This window comes from Tamandua tetradactyla, chromosome 16 (assembly GCF_023851605.1).
Source record: "Tamandua tetradactyla isolate mTamTet1 chromosome 16, mTamTet1.pri, whole genome shotgun sequence".
In the NCBI taxonomy this organism is placed as follows: domain Eukaryota; kingdom Metazoa; phylum Chordata; class Mammalia; order Pilosa; family Myrmecophagidae; genus Tamandua; species Tamandua tetradactyla.
In genome coordinates this window covers 32,643,082-32,661,566 of record NC_135342.1, presented here as the reverse complement: position 1 = coordinate 32,661,566, position 18,485 = coordinate 32,643,082, and the positions used below count along the sequence as shown (strand labels likewise).

At 36.1% G+C, this 18,485-nt stretch overlaps 1 protein-coding gene and 1 non-coding gene across 2 annotated transcripts in view; both read right to left on the bottom strand.

Annotated features, from left to right (window-relative positions):
• LOC143658412 (uncharacterized) overlaps positions 1 to 18,485 on the bottom strand; it is a 180,724-nt gene that overhangs the window by 117,692 nt on the left and 44,547 nt on the right. The window contains exons 3-4 of the mRNA XM_077130485.1: positions 9,150 to 9,252; positions 9,016 to 9,057 (exon numbers count right to left, since the gene is read on the bottom strand). Of these exons, the coding sequence (XP_076986600.1) occupies positions 9,016 to 9,057; positions 9,150 to 9,252 (145 nt within the window). The remainder of the gene's footprint in view (positions 1 to 9,015; positions 9,058 to 9,149; positions 9,253 to 18,485) is intronic.
• LOC143660457 (U2 spliceosomal RNA) lies at positions 8,337 to 8,527 on the bottom strand. Its single transcript, XR_013164056.1, has one exon. It is a non-coding gene; the product is annotated as a U2 spliceosomal RNA (small nuclear RNA).

The window sequence follows — 18,485 nt, the reverse complement described above, 5'->3', positions numbered from 1 at the left end:
AACGAAGCTGGAGGTCTCACGCTGCCGGACTTTAAGGCATATTATGAAGCCACAGTGGTCAAAACAGCATGGTATTGGCATAAAGATAGATACATCGACCAATGGAATCGAATAGAGTGCTCAGATATAAACCCTCTCATCTATGGACATTTGATCTTTGATAAGGCAGTCAAGCCAACTCACCTGGGACAGAACAGTCTCTTCAATAACTGGTGCCTAGAGAACTGGATATCCATATGCAAAAAAATGAAAGAAGACCCATATCTCACACCCTATACAAAATTAACTCAAAATGGATCAAAGATCTAAACATTAGGTCTAAGACCATAAAACAGTTACAGGAAAATGTAGGAAGATATCTGATGAATCTTATAATTGGAGGCAGTTTTATAGACCTTACACCTAAAGCAAGAGCACTGAAGAAAGAAAGAAAGAAATGGGAGCTCCTCAAAATTAAACACTTTTGTGCATCAAAGAACTTCATCAAGAAAGTAGAAAGACAGCCTACACAATGGGAGACAATATTTGGAAATGACATATCAGATAAAGGTCTAGTATCCAGAATTTATAAAGAGATTGTCCAACTCAACAACAAAAAGACAGCCAATCCAATTACAAAATGGGAAAAAGACTTGAACGGACACTTCTCAGAAGAGGAAATACAAATGGCCAAAAGGCACATGAAGAGATGTTCAATATCCCTGGCCATTAGAGAAATGCAAATCAAAACCACAATGAGATATCATCTCACACCCACCAGAATGGCCATTATCAACAAAACAGAAAATGACAAGTGCTGGAGAGGATGTGGAGAAAGAGGCACACTTATCCACTGTTGGTGGGAATGTCAAATGGTGCAACCACTGTGGAAGGCAGTTTGGCGGTTCTTCAAAAAACTGAATATAGAATTGCCATACGACCCAGCAATACCATTGCTAGATATCTACTCAAAGGACTTAAGGGCAAAGACACAAACGGACATTTGCACACCAATGTTTATAGCAGCGTTATTTACAATTGCAAAGAGATGGAAACAGCCAAAATGTCCATCAACAGACGAGTGGCTAAACAAACTGTGGCGTATACCTACGATGGAATATTATGCAGCTTTAAGACAGGATAAACTTATGAAGCATGTAATAACATGGATGGACCTAGAAAACATTATGCTGAGTGAGACTAGCCAAAAACTAAAGGACAAGTACTGTATGGTCCCACTGATGTGAACTGACATTCGAGAATAAACTTGGAATATGTCATTGGTAACAGAGACCAGCAGGAGTTAGAAACAGGGTAAGATAATGGGTAATTGGAGCTGAAGGGATACAGACTGTGCAACAGGACTGGATACAAAAACTCAGAAATGGACAGCACAATACTACCTAATTATAATGTAATTATGTTAAAACATTGAATGAAGCTGCATGTGAGGTATAGGTGTTTGTTTTTTTTCTGGTTGGAAAGCTTTGCGGATTTTTTTTATTAATTAAAGAAGAAAAGAAATTAACACAACATTTAGAAATCATTCCATTATACATATGCAATCAGTAATTGTTAACATCATCACATAGATGCATGATCATCATTTCTTAGTACACTTACATCAATTTAGAAAAAGAACTAACAAAACAATAGAAAAGATAAAGAATGTTAATATAGAGAAAAAAATAAAAATAATAGTAAAAACAGGAAAATAAAAGAAAAAAAAGACACAAACAGACAAACAAAAAAAAAAACCTGTAGCTCAGATGCAGCTTCATTCAGTGTTTTAACAAGATTACTTTACAATTAGGTATTATTGTGCTGTCCATTTTTGAGTTTTTGTATCTAGTCCTGTTGCACCTTTCCAATTAGGCTTGCCTTGACTTCTCTAATTAAAACTGCAACCCCCTTCACTCCCCACTCCCTAACTCTGTTTTTTTTTCTATACTAAATGATTAACTTATTCATTATATTTATTATTTTTGTTATCTCCTCCAATAGAATAAAAGTTTCGTGAGGGCAGGGATTTTCTTTTTTCACTAATCCCAAGCACTGAGAATGGTGTTTGGTACATGGTCAGCAATCAACATATCTGTTGACTGTTTGAAGCAAACTGACAAAAAAAAATTTTTAACGGCAATAATACTCCCTTGTGGGCAAGAGTATGACTAGCCAGACTCTCTCATGTAGTTCTGCCAGGAGGGTAAATTTATTCAATGAACCCTATACATTCAAGACACAAAATACTAGGCAACCATTAAAAGTGATTCCATACAATGTGGCAAGATGCTGTTTATACTGTTATATGAAAATACGAATTTTAAAATAGCACATGCAATATGTTTCTACTGTATTTACAAAAAGAGGAAAAGAAGAAACATTGAAAATAAACAGAATATATACAACAAAATCTTAGGTACAGAGTAAGATTACAGGGTTTTGTTTTGTCTTTTTTTTACTTCTTTTGCCAGATTTATTTTCTCTGATGAATATTCAAATGAGGGGAAAAAATTTAAAGAAGAAAATAGGAATTATCCAATGAATACAAATATGCTTTCCTGTTTAACAAGGATACCAAAAGAGTAAGAAAGTATTTTAAAAGATTCAGTATATGGCTATATTAATGGAAAGTAACAACCACAAAAAAAGATGTAGAGAATCAACATAATACATTCAAATATCCTCACAAATGCCTTTTATTTTTAGCCTGCAAAATATGTAAATGTATGTTCAATACATTTATGAAAGTTTCTTGATAAAAGGCCCATTCTCTTGTAAGACAAGGACATTCTTCTGGAACAAAATTCACAAATTGTGACCGTCCCTGAAACTGAACCAAGGTTTCCGATGGAGGCTGATTTTTCCTACTTAAAGGAGTAGGGCTTCCTTTCGTCTGTGATGAGAGCACGCAGTGCTAAACAAAAGCCACTCTCCTTACCATCCAGAATAGCCACTGGAAACAGCACGGCTTATTGTGGAAATTAATTCCAGGAGGCTTGACTCTACAAAGCAGCATGGTTTAAAAGAAAAAAAGAAGGAGCCTGTAGTATATGAAATTCTAGACTCATTATATAATTTAGGTATCAATCACAGAACCAGTGCACAGCATGGCAATATGGGAGAAAACACCAAATGGGCACATCTTTTTTTTTTGAATCTATCAGGTAATTACACAGAATATAAGAACATTTTGGCAACTACTATAAAATACTGCCCTCTGGTGTTAGGTCATTCGGTGTTTATCAACATCACAAAAAGAAAAGAGCAGACCCCCTTTTATTAAAATTAATAATTTTTTAAACATAGCAACACACAAGCACAAATATTCTTAACATATCAGCATTCCATTCTTGGTATATGATCAATAACACACAATGTCATCACACAGTTGTATATTCACCACCATGATCATTACTTAGAACGTTTGCATCAATTCAGAAAAAGAAATAAAAAGAAAAAACTCATACATACCATATCTCTTACCCCTTCCTCTCATTGACTGCTAGTATTTCCATCTACCCAATATATTTTAGCCTTTGTTTCCCCTATTTTTTTCTATACCCCTCACCACTCCCTTTCATTGATCACTAGCATTTCAATCTACTAAATTTATTTTAACATTTGTTTCCCCTATTATTTACTTATTTTTAATCCATATGTTTTACTCATCTGTCCATACCATAGATAAAAGGAGCATAAGACACAAGGTTTTCACAATCACACAGTCACATTGCAAAAGCTATATCATTATACAATCATCTTCAAGAAACATGGCTACTGGAACACAGCTCTACATTTCCAGGCACTTCCCTCCAGCCTCTTCATTATGCCTTAACTAAAAAGGTGATATCTATATAATGCATAAGAATAACCTCCAGGATAACCTCTCAACTGTTTGAAATCTCTCAGTCAATGACACTTTATTTTGTCTCATTTCTCTCTTCCCCCTTTTGGTCAAGAAGGTTTTCTCAATCCCTTGATGCTGAGTCCCAGCTCATTCTAGGATTTTTGTCCCACATTTCCAGGGAGGTTTACACCCCGGGGAGTCATGTAGAGAGGGGAGGGCAGTGAGTTTGCTTGTTGTGTTGGCTGAGAGAGAGGCCACATCTGAGCAACAAAGGAGGATCTCTGGGGGTGACTCTTAGGTCTAATTTTAAGTAGGCTTAGCCTATCCTGTGTGGGGATAAGTTTCGTAGGAACAAACCCCAAGATTGAGGGGTCGGCCTATAGCTTTGGTTGTTCCCACTGCTTGTAAGAATATCAGGAATTCTCCAAATGGGGAAGTTGAACTTTCCCCCTTTCTCGCCATTCCCCCAAGGGGACACTGCAAATACTTTTTTATTCACTGTTCAAATTACTCTGGGATTTATCAGAGCATCTCTCTGGACAATACTACAAAATCTCATGTGCTACTCAAGGTTCCATGTACCTATGGTGTTCAATTAAACTGTCCATATAAGTTATATTGGGAAATGCACTAGTCAAAATATAATTGTACCAAATAAAAATTTTTTACTTTCTTACCCATAAGTTAAAGTTTTAAAATATGAATTACCATCTATTTTCAACACCTGAGCAGACTCTTTTTAAAGTATAAAAACTACTACTTTCAGGTACTAATGTTTCCAACTTGCAAAAATCTGAACACAAAACCCTGCAGGAATTTTACTGGCATATATTGTGAATACCTTTCCTACCGTGCCTGAAAAATACCAAGCAATGTTATTATAAGCTGTCTAAGCCAATTCACATCAGAGAATCTTTTCTCCAGGAACTACATTTAACCATCTACTTTTAAAAAAGAAGAAAACATATTTTTAAAGACTTTCTATTAAAGGGAGTTTCTGGAAAATAAACTAAAGATTTTTCCTATTAATTTCGGTAGGAAGAATAAAAAATAGGAGTGATACTATATATACTATATATTTTAGAAATTTAAAATGTGAGCCAATTTAAACAAAAAAACATCAACAGAGAAGCTGGTAATAATATATGTAGTGATCATCTTATCCCTGCTTAAAAGTTTTTCACAGAAAGTAATCTGAGAGGGTGGGGTCTGATGGTTATATACACAGGAACTACAGGTGCAAATTCAGCAGCTTGGGCCAGGGAAATTCAAATGGGTAATTAAACATAAGTAACACTGTACTATCCATTCAGCTAAAAACAATCTCTAGGTTATTTTTAAAGAGGTTATTTTTAAAGCAGGTAAATAATGTTTTAGGTTCTCCCACATAAACAGAGTTTATAACATATAATTTTCAGTCTGGATATTCATAAGCTCAAACAGGTATGATTGAAAATTCTGTCTGATCTGAAACTTGGAATGCATAGGTATTGTAATTCATATTAGAAACATATATTTACCTAAATTTCATCATTTTTGAAAGTTATTTTGTAAGCAAATTGTTTCTGTATGCTACTCCTTAATTATAATTTCTTAATAAATGTTTAAACAAAATGCTTATTCAAATTAATAAAAATATTTTTTAACTTAAGAATTTTTTGGCATAACTATGTGAGAGAAATTACAATAATAATACCTCCTATTTATTGACTATAATAAGTATCAGATCCTGACAAGTACTTTGCTAGAATTATCCAATTTAATCATGCCCAAAATCATAAGGTAGGGATATCCCATTTTACAGATGAGGAAATTTCACAAACAGATGTTAATCACTCTGGCAGAAATCATGCTCTCAACTCTGCTATATTGATCACTACTGCAAAGTGCATTTGTGCAAAGAGGTTACTGAAGTCTAGACACAAGATAAAATGAGCTTTATCTTGTGTCTCTGCCCTCATATACAACAAAACATTAATATCTGGAATTTATAAAAAGTTCCTACAAATAAATAAGAAAAACTATTCAAATAGAAATATAGGGAAAGAGTATTCTGTTACCAAATTTACATCACTTGTACTGACCTCTGCCCTGAATTTTTGGGTTCTATAACCCCTTGCCTACTTGTTATCTCCATTAGAATGTCTAATAGCCTTTCATCATAGCTGCCAAGAACTTACTATAAACTGGCCTTTCAGGTTCTTGAGAGTTTATAAGTCCCACCAATGGGCCATGTGTATACATATGCATATTTCAAATACATATTTATACACATTTGCATGCATGCAATACATAGGCATATATCCACAAGGACATCCATATTTAAAGAAACAGATATTTACAAAAAGTAACAATTTCTATAAAGGGTAAGCTTTAGATTACACTGAAATAGTTTACTTGTTTTAATATCGTTTCTGCTTATGCATAAAAGGAAACTTATCTAAGTATTACTGATTTAACAATAAAATTTTCTTATCAGATATTTAAAGCACCAAATCCTTTGATTACATGACTTTATTTTTCTTTACAATTAAAAAAAAAAAGGCAATGCAGATGTTCCACAGCAGGGAGTAATTGGTATTAGATTGCCCTCCTTCTGTAAACAACTAGAAAACTGGGCAAAATGTATAAACCAACTGTTTTCAGACCTTGAACAACAGGCAGCACAAGACTATGATCCCAGAGAAAAGGGAAACAAGCAATGTGAACCTTACAATTACCCTATAATTTTCTGCCTGGAGGTTTTTACCAAGACAATGGTAAGGTAGGGAGATTCCAAAAAGATTATAGCAGCCTCAGTGAAAAGAAAGATGTCAGGATTTTGAAAGGGTGAAGTAGCTGCAACTTCTGGAGTTGCAGAACTTGCAACTTCAGAGTACCAAAGAGGAGGGAGCTACACAAAAAAAAGAGCTCCAGGCATGTTTATAGGGGTTCCCTTAGACATTCGGCAAAATTCCAAGCCATGCAAGTACAAGGTGAAATACATGAAGCACGGAAAAGAAAGTTTTCTGAAAAAATGCTACCAGCAAGATACAAGCTTTAAAAAAGTACTGGAACTTACAGTATTGGAAGATACTTGAATAAATTAGAGGACAGTGACCTTGTTGAATACTCTAGGGATGGAGGAGAAACACCAGAAAGGCTATGTAGTAGTGGGGCTAAACCAAATTATGCTTTAAAGTCACTCTGGACTCACCCTAAAAGTTTTTAGAAAAAGCCTTAATAGGATCAAATTAAATCCACAAATCAACTTCAACACAGAATTAAAGGAAAATAAACTCTAGACACTAAGCAAAGTAACATTTACCTCATCTAGCATGCAATAAAAGCTTAGTAGAAATGTAAAGAAACAGAAAAATATGAGCTACAACCAAGAGAAGATTCAGTCAATAGAAGTAGACCCACAAATTATGGAGAGGATGAAATAAGCAAACAAAGACTTCAATACAATGTTATAAATATGTTCAAGGATTTAATCACAATGAAGATAAAAACAGAGACATTTTAAAGGAATCAAATAGAACAGCAAGAGATGAAAAATACAATATCTGAATAGGAAAATTCACTGAGTGGGCTAAAGAGCAGACTAATTATTACAGAAGAAAGGACTGGTAAACTTAAAGACAAGGTAGTAAAAACTGTCCAAACTGAATCACAGAGGAATAAGAGAACTCTCTCAAAAACTAATAGAGCCTTTGTGACCTCATCAGACAATATTACATGGTCTGACACGTGCAATTGAAAGGAAGGCTGTAGATAGAAAAAAATGTTTATAGAAATAAATGCTGAAACTTCCAAATTATCTGAAACTATACAACTCCTATTGAAGATGAACTCACAGTGAGAAAAAAAAAGAATAGAGTCCACAAAAATGGAAGTCACCAAAGGGAGAATAAGTAGACCAAGAAGTAGTGATAAGATATTTTCAAAAGACTCTATGAAATAAATATTGATAAAAATATTTAACGAGACTTTTAAAAAGGAGGCCTTTTTTATTTCTTTTTTTTTAGAGAGAGAGAGGTAAAGAACATGGTACATGGAGGGTGAGTGAAGACAGAGGAAGGTGGCAGGTAAGGCAGAAGGTGAACGGAGAGTATGACGCTAGTAACAACGGGGGCTACAACCACCAGGAAGCGTAAGACCTAGGAGAGAACAGAGAGAGTGAGCCAGGAGCAGCTGGCGCAGTTCATGGCGACAAGGAGAAGGTCTCTCGCAGGTTGGAGGAAGTATGGAACAAAGGGCCTGCATGCAGCACAAGTAAAGTACTCACACAAGACTTACTTCCTAGCATTTATTTATCACTTGAGCAAAACCTGGGTTGGCCATCGCCACAAATAAAGGACGTGTCAGTACAAAAGAAAGAAAGAGACGAAGAAGAAACGACCATACAAGCAGCTCAGGGGGAAAAACACGAAGAGAGCTGTAGACATCCCGGTCTGGTAAAGAAAAGAAGCAAAGCAGAAGAGCAAGGAAAAATTAAGTCTGTCAGTTCACACTGCAATTGAGGAGGGGGTGCACCGTTCCTGGAAGTACTGCAATACCAGGTCGATGCATGGATTGGACGGAGCAAGCTCCTATTCCATCTCCCTGCTCCAAAAATCCATTTAATATACTGTCCTCGGATAGAGGATGTATCAGATATTAAACTGATAAGAACAGATACTACACTTGATCTTAACCAAAAGGCCAAGAAGCGATGGAGGAGGCTTATTTTAAGAAAAGAAGAGGTAGACTTTTAAGGAAACAAATCAAACTTCTAGAAATGATAATCATTAAAATTTAAAAGTTGATGGTTAGATTAAATAGATTAGACAAAGTTGGAGTGAGAATAAACAAACTGGAAAACATATGCAAAAATTACCCAGAATATGGGAGACAGAGACAAAGGCATGGAGAGTACGAAAAGTGATTAGTATATATAAAAACAGAATGATAAGGTCCAACATGTATCTAATAGGAATGCTACAAATTAAGAACTCAGAAAGAGGGGACAAGATTATATTTAAAATATAATAGCTGAAATTTTTCCAGCATTAAAGAAGCTACGAGTTCTTATTGTTGAGTAGGAGAAGAAAACAAATCCATCAACATATCCTAGTAAAACTGGAGAATATCAAATATAAGAATATAATCTTAAAATCTACCATGGAGAGGGTGCCTGGGTGATTCAGTGATAGAATGCTCACCTTCCATGTGGGAGTCCTAGGTTTGATTCCCGGACCATGCACCTAAAAAAAAAAAAACTACCATGGACCAGAGCCCATTAAAAAGCATCTGGTAACTTTCAGCAGGATAGCAGAATAGGAAAGGCTGAGTTCACCCTGGCTCCATGCAACAACATGAGAAAAAATGAAGAATGACTGGGACAGTAGTTCCAGGGTCTGAATGATGAAGGCGGATCTTCATCTCTATGTAGGGAGATCCTGAAGGAAAAAGTAGAGATATTAGATTAGAAAGAATGGGGTGAGTGAGCTCTGCCATGATTCCAGCCTCCTCTGCAGCTGAATAGAGACATTTTTCCTTATGGCTCTGCAAGCCAGGAGTTCCCAGGGGGAACCTGGAAGCTAACAGACTTGCTTTCCTTGCATACAAAGACCAATTAGCCAGAGTACCGTGTCTGCTCCCCACCCCTGGGACCGGCTGCTGTAGGAACCTGGTTTATTTTGGTAGAGACTATGGGGACTTCCCCCAGGGAGAAGGGAGAAACACAGAATGCTGCCAATCCAACAACTGGTCAGCAAGAGGGAATTGTTTTGTGTTCCAATATCACTTCCCTACCCCCACAGAGGCCTGGAGACCTCAAGCATATGGCAGATAGAGAAATGAGGCTTACGAATATGCCAAACTATGATGCAACTACCCACCAGATATTTCTGGATTGGCTGTGTGGGCAAGGGAAGTTGAAATACCTGGTCCCCCAGCCCAAGCTGATCCCAAGCGAGAGTTTGGGGGCCACCAGAATCATTAGGCATGCAAGGGGTGGGCCTTGGCTGGAATAACACTGGCTGTCTGATTAATTTAGCCAACAACTGCAGTCAGGGACAGATGGGCCTGAAGGGAAGCGATGGCTCAAGAGTGCCATCTGCTGGGAAGAAGTGAAAAGTGCAGTCTGACAAATTGCCCGTCTGCCCAGCTCTCAAAAGAGATTTAAGGAGAACTGCAATCACCACATGAGATCTGGGACTTGGTTCGTGGGAAGAAGACTGACAAACCAAATCTAAAAGGCGATTGTCAATGCAAATCTAAGTACAAAACCATAAATGCATGAGGAAATTAACTTACAAAATAACCTTATTAGATGCCCAGTGTGCAATAGAAAATCATAAAGCATGTTAAGACTCATGTAGATATGGCCCAGTCAAATGAGCTAATTAAATCACTAGAGGGGACACAGAATCTGGAATAACTAATCAAGGTTATTCATAGCAATATAAAAGATATTAAAGAAACACTGGAAGAGCATAATTTCAATTTAAAAGAAAAAATAGAAAAATAGGCGATCTCATAGAAATGAAAGACACTGTAGACCAAATTAAAAGTGTACTAGAGACATACAACAGCAGATTTGAAGAGGCAGAAGAAAGAATAAGTGAATGAGAAGATAGAATGGAACTTGAAAATATAAAAAAACAAATGGCAAGAAAGATGGAAAAATGGAACTAGAGCTCAGGGAAATGACAGGTAAGATGAAGCACATAAATGTAAGAATTACTGGTGTCCCAGAAGGAAATAGAAGAGTAAAGAGATAGGATGGTTAGTTGAAGAAATAATGGGGAAAAACTTCCTGTGCCAGTATGAAAGTAATGTGCACCCCGAAAAAGCCAAGTTTTAATCCTGATTCAACCTTGGGGAGGCAACCATTTCTTTTAATCCTGATTCAATATTGTAAGTGGAAACTTTTGATTAAATTATCTCCACACAGAGGTGACGTGCCCAATTGTGGGTGTAGCCTTCTGATTAGATGGAGATTTAATGCTGCTCATTCAGGGTGGGTCTTGATTCATTTACTGAAATCCTTTAAAAGAAGAAATATTTTGTAGAAACCTCAGAAATGACAGAAGCCTCATGGAGACAGCCAAGGGAAGCCAAGAGATGAAAGTGAACCCAGAAGCAAAGTGAGGAAACCCCACAGGAACAGAGGCTGAAAGCAAAGGACCCCAGGAGCAAAGGGATCAGCAAATGCCAGCCATGTGACTTCCCAGCTGACAAAGGTGTTCCTGACCCATCGGCCTTTCCTAAGCAAAGGGAACCTCTTGATAGTGCCTTAATTTGGACACTTCCACTTCCTTAGAACTATAAACTTAACTTATTAAATTCCCTTTTGAAAAGCCATTACATTTCTGGTATATCACATTCCGTCAGCTTATATTAAAACAGTTCCCAACTCTTATAAAGTGCTCTAAGACATGTACTACTCAGAATGTCAAATATTGAAGAGAATCAAAAAGTCATAAAAGCAGCAAAGGAAAAGTGATTCGCTATTTATAGAGAAAACTATGTAAGACTGAGCTCAGACTACTCAACAGCCACCATGGACATGAGAAGGCAGTGGTATGATATATTTAAGGTTCTGAACGAGAATAATTTCCAGCTAAGAATTCTTTATCCTCTAAGCTGTCCTTCAAAATTGAGGAATAGATTGAAATCTTCACTGAAAAAGGCTAAGAGAATTTGTCAGCAAAAGACTGCCCTACAAGAAACACTACTGGAAATCCTGTCAAGTGAAAAAAAAAAAAAACAGACAGGGGAGGGAGGTCTGAAGGAGAGTACAGAATTGAAGAGTAATAGTAAGAGTAACTTAAAGGATTATAAGAGAAGGAAAATAATATATAGATCTGATAAATAAAAACTAAAGGATAAGATGGTAGATTCAAGAACTGCTTTTACAATAATAATTCTGAATGTTAATGGACTAAACTCACCAATTAAAAGACACAGATTAGCAAAGGGGATTTAAAAATATGATCCATCTATATACTGCTTAAAAAAGACTCATCTCAGACCTAAGGATATTGGGTTGGTTTGAAAGGATGTATGTACCCTAGAAAAACCATGTTTTAATCCTAGTCCCATTTTGTAAAGGCAACTGTTACTTCTAATCCCTATTCAGTACTGTATGTTTGAAACTGTAATTAGATCATCTCCCTGGAGATATGACTCAGAGAGTCACATTTTGATATGATCTTGATGTAATCTTGAGTGATCAAGAGTGGTTGTTAAAATGGATTAAGTGAAGGCGTGTCTCCACCCATTTGGGTGGGTCTTGATAAGTTTCTGTAGTCCTATAAAAAAGAAAACATTTTGGAGAATGAGAGATATTCAGAGAGAGCAGAGCAGAACGACATAGCCACGAGAAGCAGAGAGCCCACTAGCCAGTGACCTCTGGAGATGTAGAAGGAAAATGCCTCCCAGGGAGCTTCATGAAACAGGAAGCCAGGAGAGAAAGCTAGCAATGATGCAGTGTTCACCATGTGCCTTTCTAGATGAGAGAGAAACTCTGACTGTGTTCGCCATGTGCCCTTGCACTTCAGAAAGAAACCCTGAACTTCATCAGCCTTCTTGAACTAAGGTATCTTTCCCTGGATACCTTTGATTGGGCATTTCTAGACTTGTTCTAATTGGGACATTTTCTCAGTCTTAGAACTGTAAACTAGCAACTTATTAAATTCCCCTTTTTAAAAGCCATTCTGTTCCTGGTATACTGTATTCCAGCAGCTAGCAAACTAGAATAGATATAAATAGAATGAAAGTGAAAAGATGGAAAAAGACGTTTTCTGCAAGCTCCAACTAAAAGAAAGCAGAGGTAACTATATTAATATCAGATAAAATTGACTTTAAATGTAAAGATGTCATAAGAGACAAGGAAGGGCACTATATACTAATAAAAAGGACAAGTCACCAAGAAGAAATAACAATCATAAATGCTTAAACTCCCAATCAAGGAGCTCCAAAGTACATGAGGCAAATATTGGCTAATTCAAGGGAGCAAATGACATATCAACAACAATAATGGGAAATTTCAATACACCACTCTCCTCTATCAATGGAACAACCAGACAGAGAGCCAATAAGGAAATAAAGAATTCAATCAATGTGATAAATGAATTAGACCTAATTGTTATATATATAGATCATTACACCCTAAAACACCAGGATATACATTCTTTGCTAGTGCTCACGGAACTTTCTCCAGGATAGATCATATGATGGGACACAAAATCAGGCCTTTATAAATTTAATAAAATTGAAATTATTCAAAACACTTTCTCTGACCACAACAGTATTAAGTTGGAAATTAATAATCACCAAACCAGAACTTTTACAAATACATGGTGATTAAAGAACATATTTTTAGACTATCGGTGGGTGAAAGAAGAAATTGTCAAGAGAAATTAGTAAATATCTGGAAATGAATGAAAATGAAAACACAATATATCAGAACTTGTGGGATGCAGCAAAGGCAGTATGGACTTTGGTTAATAATACATACCAACACTGGTTCATTAATTGTAACAAATGCACCATACTAACATAAAATATTAATAAAAGGGAGGCTGGGTGCAGGAAACATGGGAGCGTTCTACACTATCTTTCCAATTTTCCTGTAAATCTAAAGCTGTATTTAAAAAAAACTAAAGGCTATGAGCAAAAAATATAGATATGCACCTAAGTACACAAAGGAGAAATGAAAAGTAGAGGGCCAGAAAAAGAAATATCATGCAAATACTCACCCATATAAAACTAATATAACATAAGACAAAATGGGACTTAAGGCAAAATGCCTTATTAAAGATAAAACTAGTAATTACTTATCAACAATTCACCAGGAAAATATCATGATGCCATAAGTACCTATCAATACTTCCTAAAAGTATATGAATGGATCCTCTTTTTATTCCCAAAATCTTTAATTCTGGCCAACTCCCAAATAAAGTCCATAATGTTATCATTTTTTTCATTATTTCCAACTTTCTGTCCTAAATTGCACTTTGAAATTCTGAAAAGAAATATTACAAATTTTACTTCATGTAACAAGTAAAATTATGAAATTCTACTCATTCCTTTGGACAAAAAAAAAATGCCATAAGTGCAATTCACCTGGAGAAGTACCCAGGATATTCCAAGATTGGACTTGAATTCTTGAGTTTATAATTTAACACTAGCCTGAAGCAAAAACTCCTAACTCAATGATTCACTTGCTTTCCTCTGTCTCCACTCAAGAACACTGCCTGAAATTTGTCAGGAGTCACAGAGTACTTGGGGGGTCTCAAGAAAGCCTCTGGTGACTTCATGACCAAGGAGGAATTGATTCCCAAGAAAATGTCCAGACCTCAGTATCTAGAGAGTGAAAGTAAGGGATAAGTGAACACAAAAAGAACAGGCTGGTTTTAAAAAAAAAAAAAAAGACTACAGAAAGAAATACAGGAAGTCCTGTATTTTATGTATGATTTTTCTGTAAATTCACACCTTCCGTTAAAAAAAAAAAAAAACTACATGAAAAAAAGAGATAAAGCAATCAAGAGAACCAGACTAATATATGACATAGATGTTGGAATTATCAGACAGGAAATTTCAATAACTATGACTAACATCTAATGGAAAAAACAGAAGATATGCAAGAAGAGATGGTTAAAGTAAGCAGAGAAATAGAAACTGTAAGAAAGAATCAAAGGGAAATTCCAGAAATCAAAACAATGTAACAGAATTGAATAATGACTTTTATGGGCTTATTAATAGAAGTGATGCAGTCAAGGGAGGAATCAGTGAACTTAAAGATAGAGTAATAGAAACTTCCCACACTGAAATGCAAAAGGAAAAAGAAAAAAAAAAAAAAGAACAGATCATCTAAGACAACTTGAAGGGTATAACCTATGCACAATTGGAATACCAAAGAAAAAAGAAACAGAATAGAACAGATGAAATATTTGAAGTAAGAATGATCAAGAACATCCCAAAATTGACAGATATCAAACCACAGATCAAGAAAGGTCAGAAAACACCAAGCAGAATAAATACCCACCCACTCAACAAAGACCAGCACACATCATATTCAAATTGCAGAAAACTAAAAAGACAAAGAGAAAATCTTGAACGAAGTTAGAAGAAATAGGGACACCTTATCAAAAAAGAAATAAGAATAAGAACTAGGGTGGACTTCTTGTCAAACACCATGCAAACAAGGAAAACTGAAGTGAAATATTTAAAGCACTGCAAGAAAAAATCCATCAACCAAGAATTCTATATCCAGATAAAAGCGAAGCAGAAATACTTTCTCAGACAAACAAAACAGGGAATTCATCACCAGTAGACCTGCCTGAAGAAATATTAAAAGTTTTTCAGGCAGAAGGAAAATGATACAAGTAGAAACTGAATCTATAAAGAAAGGAAGAACATTAGAGAAGGAATTAATGAAGGGAAAATAAAATATTTTATTTTTCTTCTTTTAATTGATCTAAAACATAACTGTTTAAAGCAACCATGCACAGGGTAATTATAGCATATGGATAAGTGAAATGTCACAATGGATGGAAGGGAAGAATTGGTAATATTCTGTTACAAAGTACCTGGAATGATATGTGAAATAGTATGCTGGTGGACTCAGACTATTTAAAAATATATATTGTGAATTCTAGAGCAACTATAAAGATGTTTTTTAAAAAGGATAATTGATGCACTAAAAGAGGAGATAAAATGGAATTTTATAAAAATGCTCAATTACAATCAGGGAAGACAAAAAAGAGGAAAAAGATAACAAATGCAACAAATAGAAAACAGCTTCAACTATGGTAGATATTAACCCATCTATACCAATAATCAGGTTAAATGTGAATGGTATAAATGCACCAACTAAAAGATAGACATTGTCAAAATACATAAAAAATAAGACCACAAGACCTAAGGATATGTTTTCTATAAGGATCACTAAATTTGAACACATATCAGTAGAAAATATACAATCTGAAAATCAGAGATAAAAAAAAGTGGAGAAAAATAAACAGAATCTCCAAGACCTGTAGGGCAAACTCAAGGAGTCCAAAATGCATTTAATTTAATTCCAGGAGAAAGAAGAGGTGGCAAAAAAAAAAAAAAAAACCTAAAGAAATACTGGCTAAAAGCTCCTAAATTAGGGGTAAAAACATAAACTTACAGATCCAAAAATATTAACAAATCATAATCAAGATAAATAAAAAGAAAACCAAACCTAGGCATACCACTGTCAAACTGCAGAAAGCAAAAAATAAGAGAAAACATTGAGAGTGGCAAAAGAAAAATAGTACATTATATAAAATAGTACAAGGACATGATTAATAGATAACTTCATCAGAAAAAATAGGAGCCAGAAGACATGGGATGACACAGTCAAAGTTTTGAAAGTCAAGGATGTACTCTCACCATGTCTATATAATATTATACTAGGGATGTTAGCCAACAGAATAGGCAAGAAAAAGGAGTAAAGATTGGGAAAGAGGTAAAACTGTCTTGTAAATGAAATGACTGTGCACACTAACAGATGCAAACAAATCTACAAAAACATCAATAGCTATAATAAGTCAACTGAGAATGGTCTCAAGATACAAGGTCGATATTCAAAATTCAATTGTATTTCTACATATTATCAACAAACAATTGGAAGATAAAATTTTAAAATCAATTCAATTTCCAAACATATCAAAAGCATAAAATATCTAGGAACACTTTCAACAAGATATATACAAGAAACCTACACTGAAAACTACCAAACATTGTTGAGAGATATTAAAGACCTACACAAATGGAGATATACACCTTGCTCATGTGCTGGAAGATGCAATATTGTCAGATTCCCCAAATTAATTGACAGACTCAATGACATTCCAATTAAAATTCCATAAGTTTCAGTTTGTTGATTTTGACAAGTTGATACCAAACATTTCATGGAAATACAACAGCCCTGGAATAACCAAAAAAATCTTGAAAAAGAATGACATTGACTGATTTACACTACATAATTTGAGAGGGAGAGAGCCAAGATGGCAGCTTAGCAAGGTGTGGGATTTAGTTCGTCCTTAAGAACAGCTACTAAATAGCCAGGAACAGTACAAAACAACTCCTGGGGCCATGTCAGTGACCGGACACACAGCATACCCCAGTCTGGACCAGGTGGAATGGCTGCAAGTCTCCCCAGAACCATGAGTTCCCCAAGCCATGGCAGCCAGCGACCCTCCTCCACAGGTTTCTTCCCAGAGGGGAAAGGAAAAGGACTTGACCAGCAGCAGGGGCTGAGTGCAACTAAGTTTCAACTGTGAAATTAATTCACAAATTCTGACTACTAAAAATAGGCCCCCAGCTCAGCTGAACCTGGTCAAAGCAGAGGTTGCTGATTTTTGCCCCAGTGCAGAGTGGGCAGGGCTGATGGAAAAAGAAATAGAGGTTTTTTGGATTGGATAACACATAATACTTGAAAGGGTCTGGGCTGTGAAGGAAAGGAAGGGGCATATAGGATCCAAAGGTACACAAAGCAAAATACCAATTTATTCTCTTGATTGGCAAACCTGAGGAATGGGGGTCCTGCTCTGAGAAGGATTTTTCTCTTTCTTTTTTTTTTTTTCTTGTGGTTGTGTTTCTACAAAGGCTGGACTACCTTTGGATACAGCTGCAAGGCTTCTCAAACTGCAACTGCCCCAGGCATAGGCAGAAATAAGCTTGTTTGAGGACTTGTCTGGAGCCTGTGCCTTCCCCAGGAGAGGGGTGGGACCCAGCTCAGGTGGATTCCCTCCCTCAAGAAATTCAGACCCCAGGGTTTGGAAATTTGAAGCAATTAAAGCCAGCTACAACCTCTCCTCAGTCTCCACCACACCCCCAGCGGGAGAGTCTGCTGAAGTTAAAGGTACCACATCACTTTATGCTGGTGGGACCTGCAGGCAGACAAGCGCCACATACTAGGCAGGATAGGAAAAACAGAGTCCAGAGATTTCACAGTAAAGTCTTTCAATCTGCTGGATCTCACTCTCAGGGAAAACTAATGCAGGTGACTCTTTCCTCCTGACAGGAGGCCAGTTTGGTCTGGGAAAATCTGGCTGGGGTCTGTAATACCTAAGGAGACCCTCCTAAGGGTGGCGGGGGAAAGGGCACCACACAGGCAGGGTAAGAAACAAGAAAACAAGAACTGAAAAATTCTGCCCTGTTAAACAAAACTAAGCTAGTGGTCCAGAATAAGCTGTACTGAATGTCAAAGAACAGATAGACAACAAAGTCATCCAGCAAGAAAATCCTAGGTAAAAGAAGTGAAAACAATCTCAAGAATAAACTAATTAAGGTAATTAAATGCCTAGGCACCAGCAAAAAATAACGAATCACACTAGGAAAATTGAAGATATAGCCCAATCAAAGGAACAAACCAATAATTCAAATGATATACAGGAGTTCAAACAATTAATTCAGAATGTTCGAACAGACATGGAAAACCTCATCAAAAATCACATCAATGAATTGAGGGAGGATATAAAGAAGGCAAGGAATGAACAAAAAAGAAATCAAAAGTCTGAAAAAATAAATCACCAAACTTATGAAAATGAAAGGCACAGTAGAAGAGATGAAAAAAACAATGGAAACCTACAATGTCAGATTTCAAGAGGCAGAAGATAGGATTAGTGAACTGGAAGACAGAACATTTGAA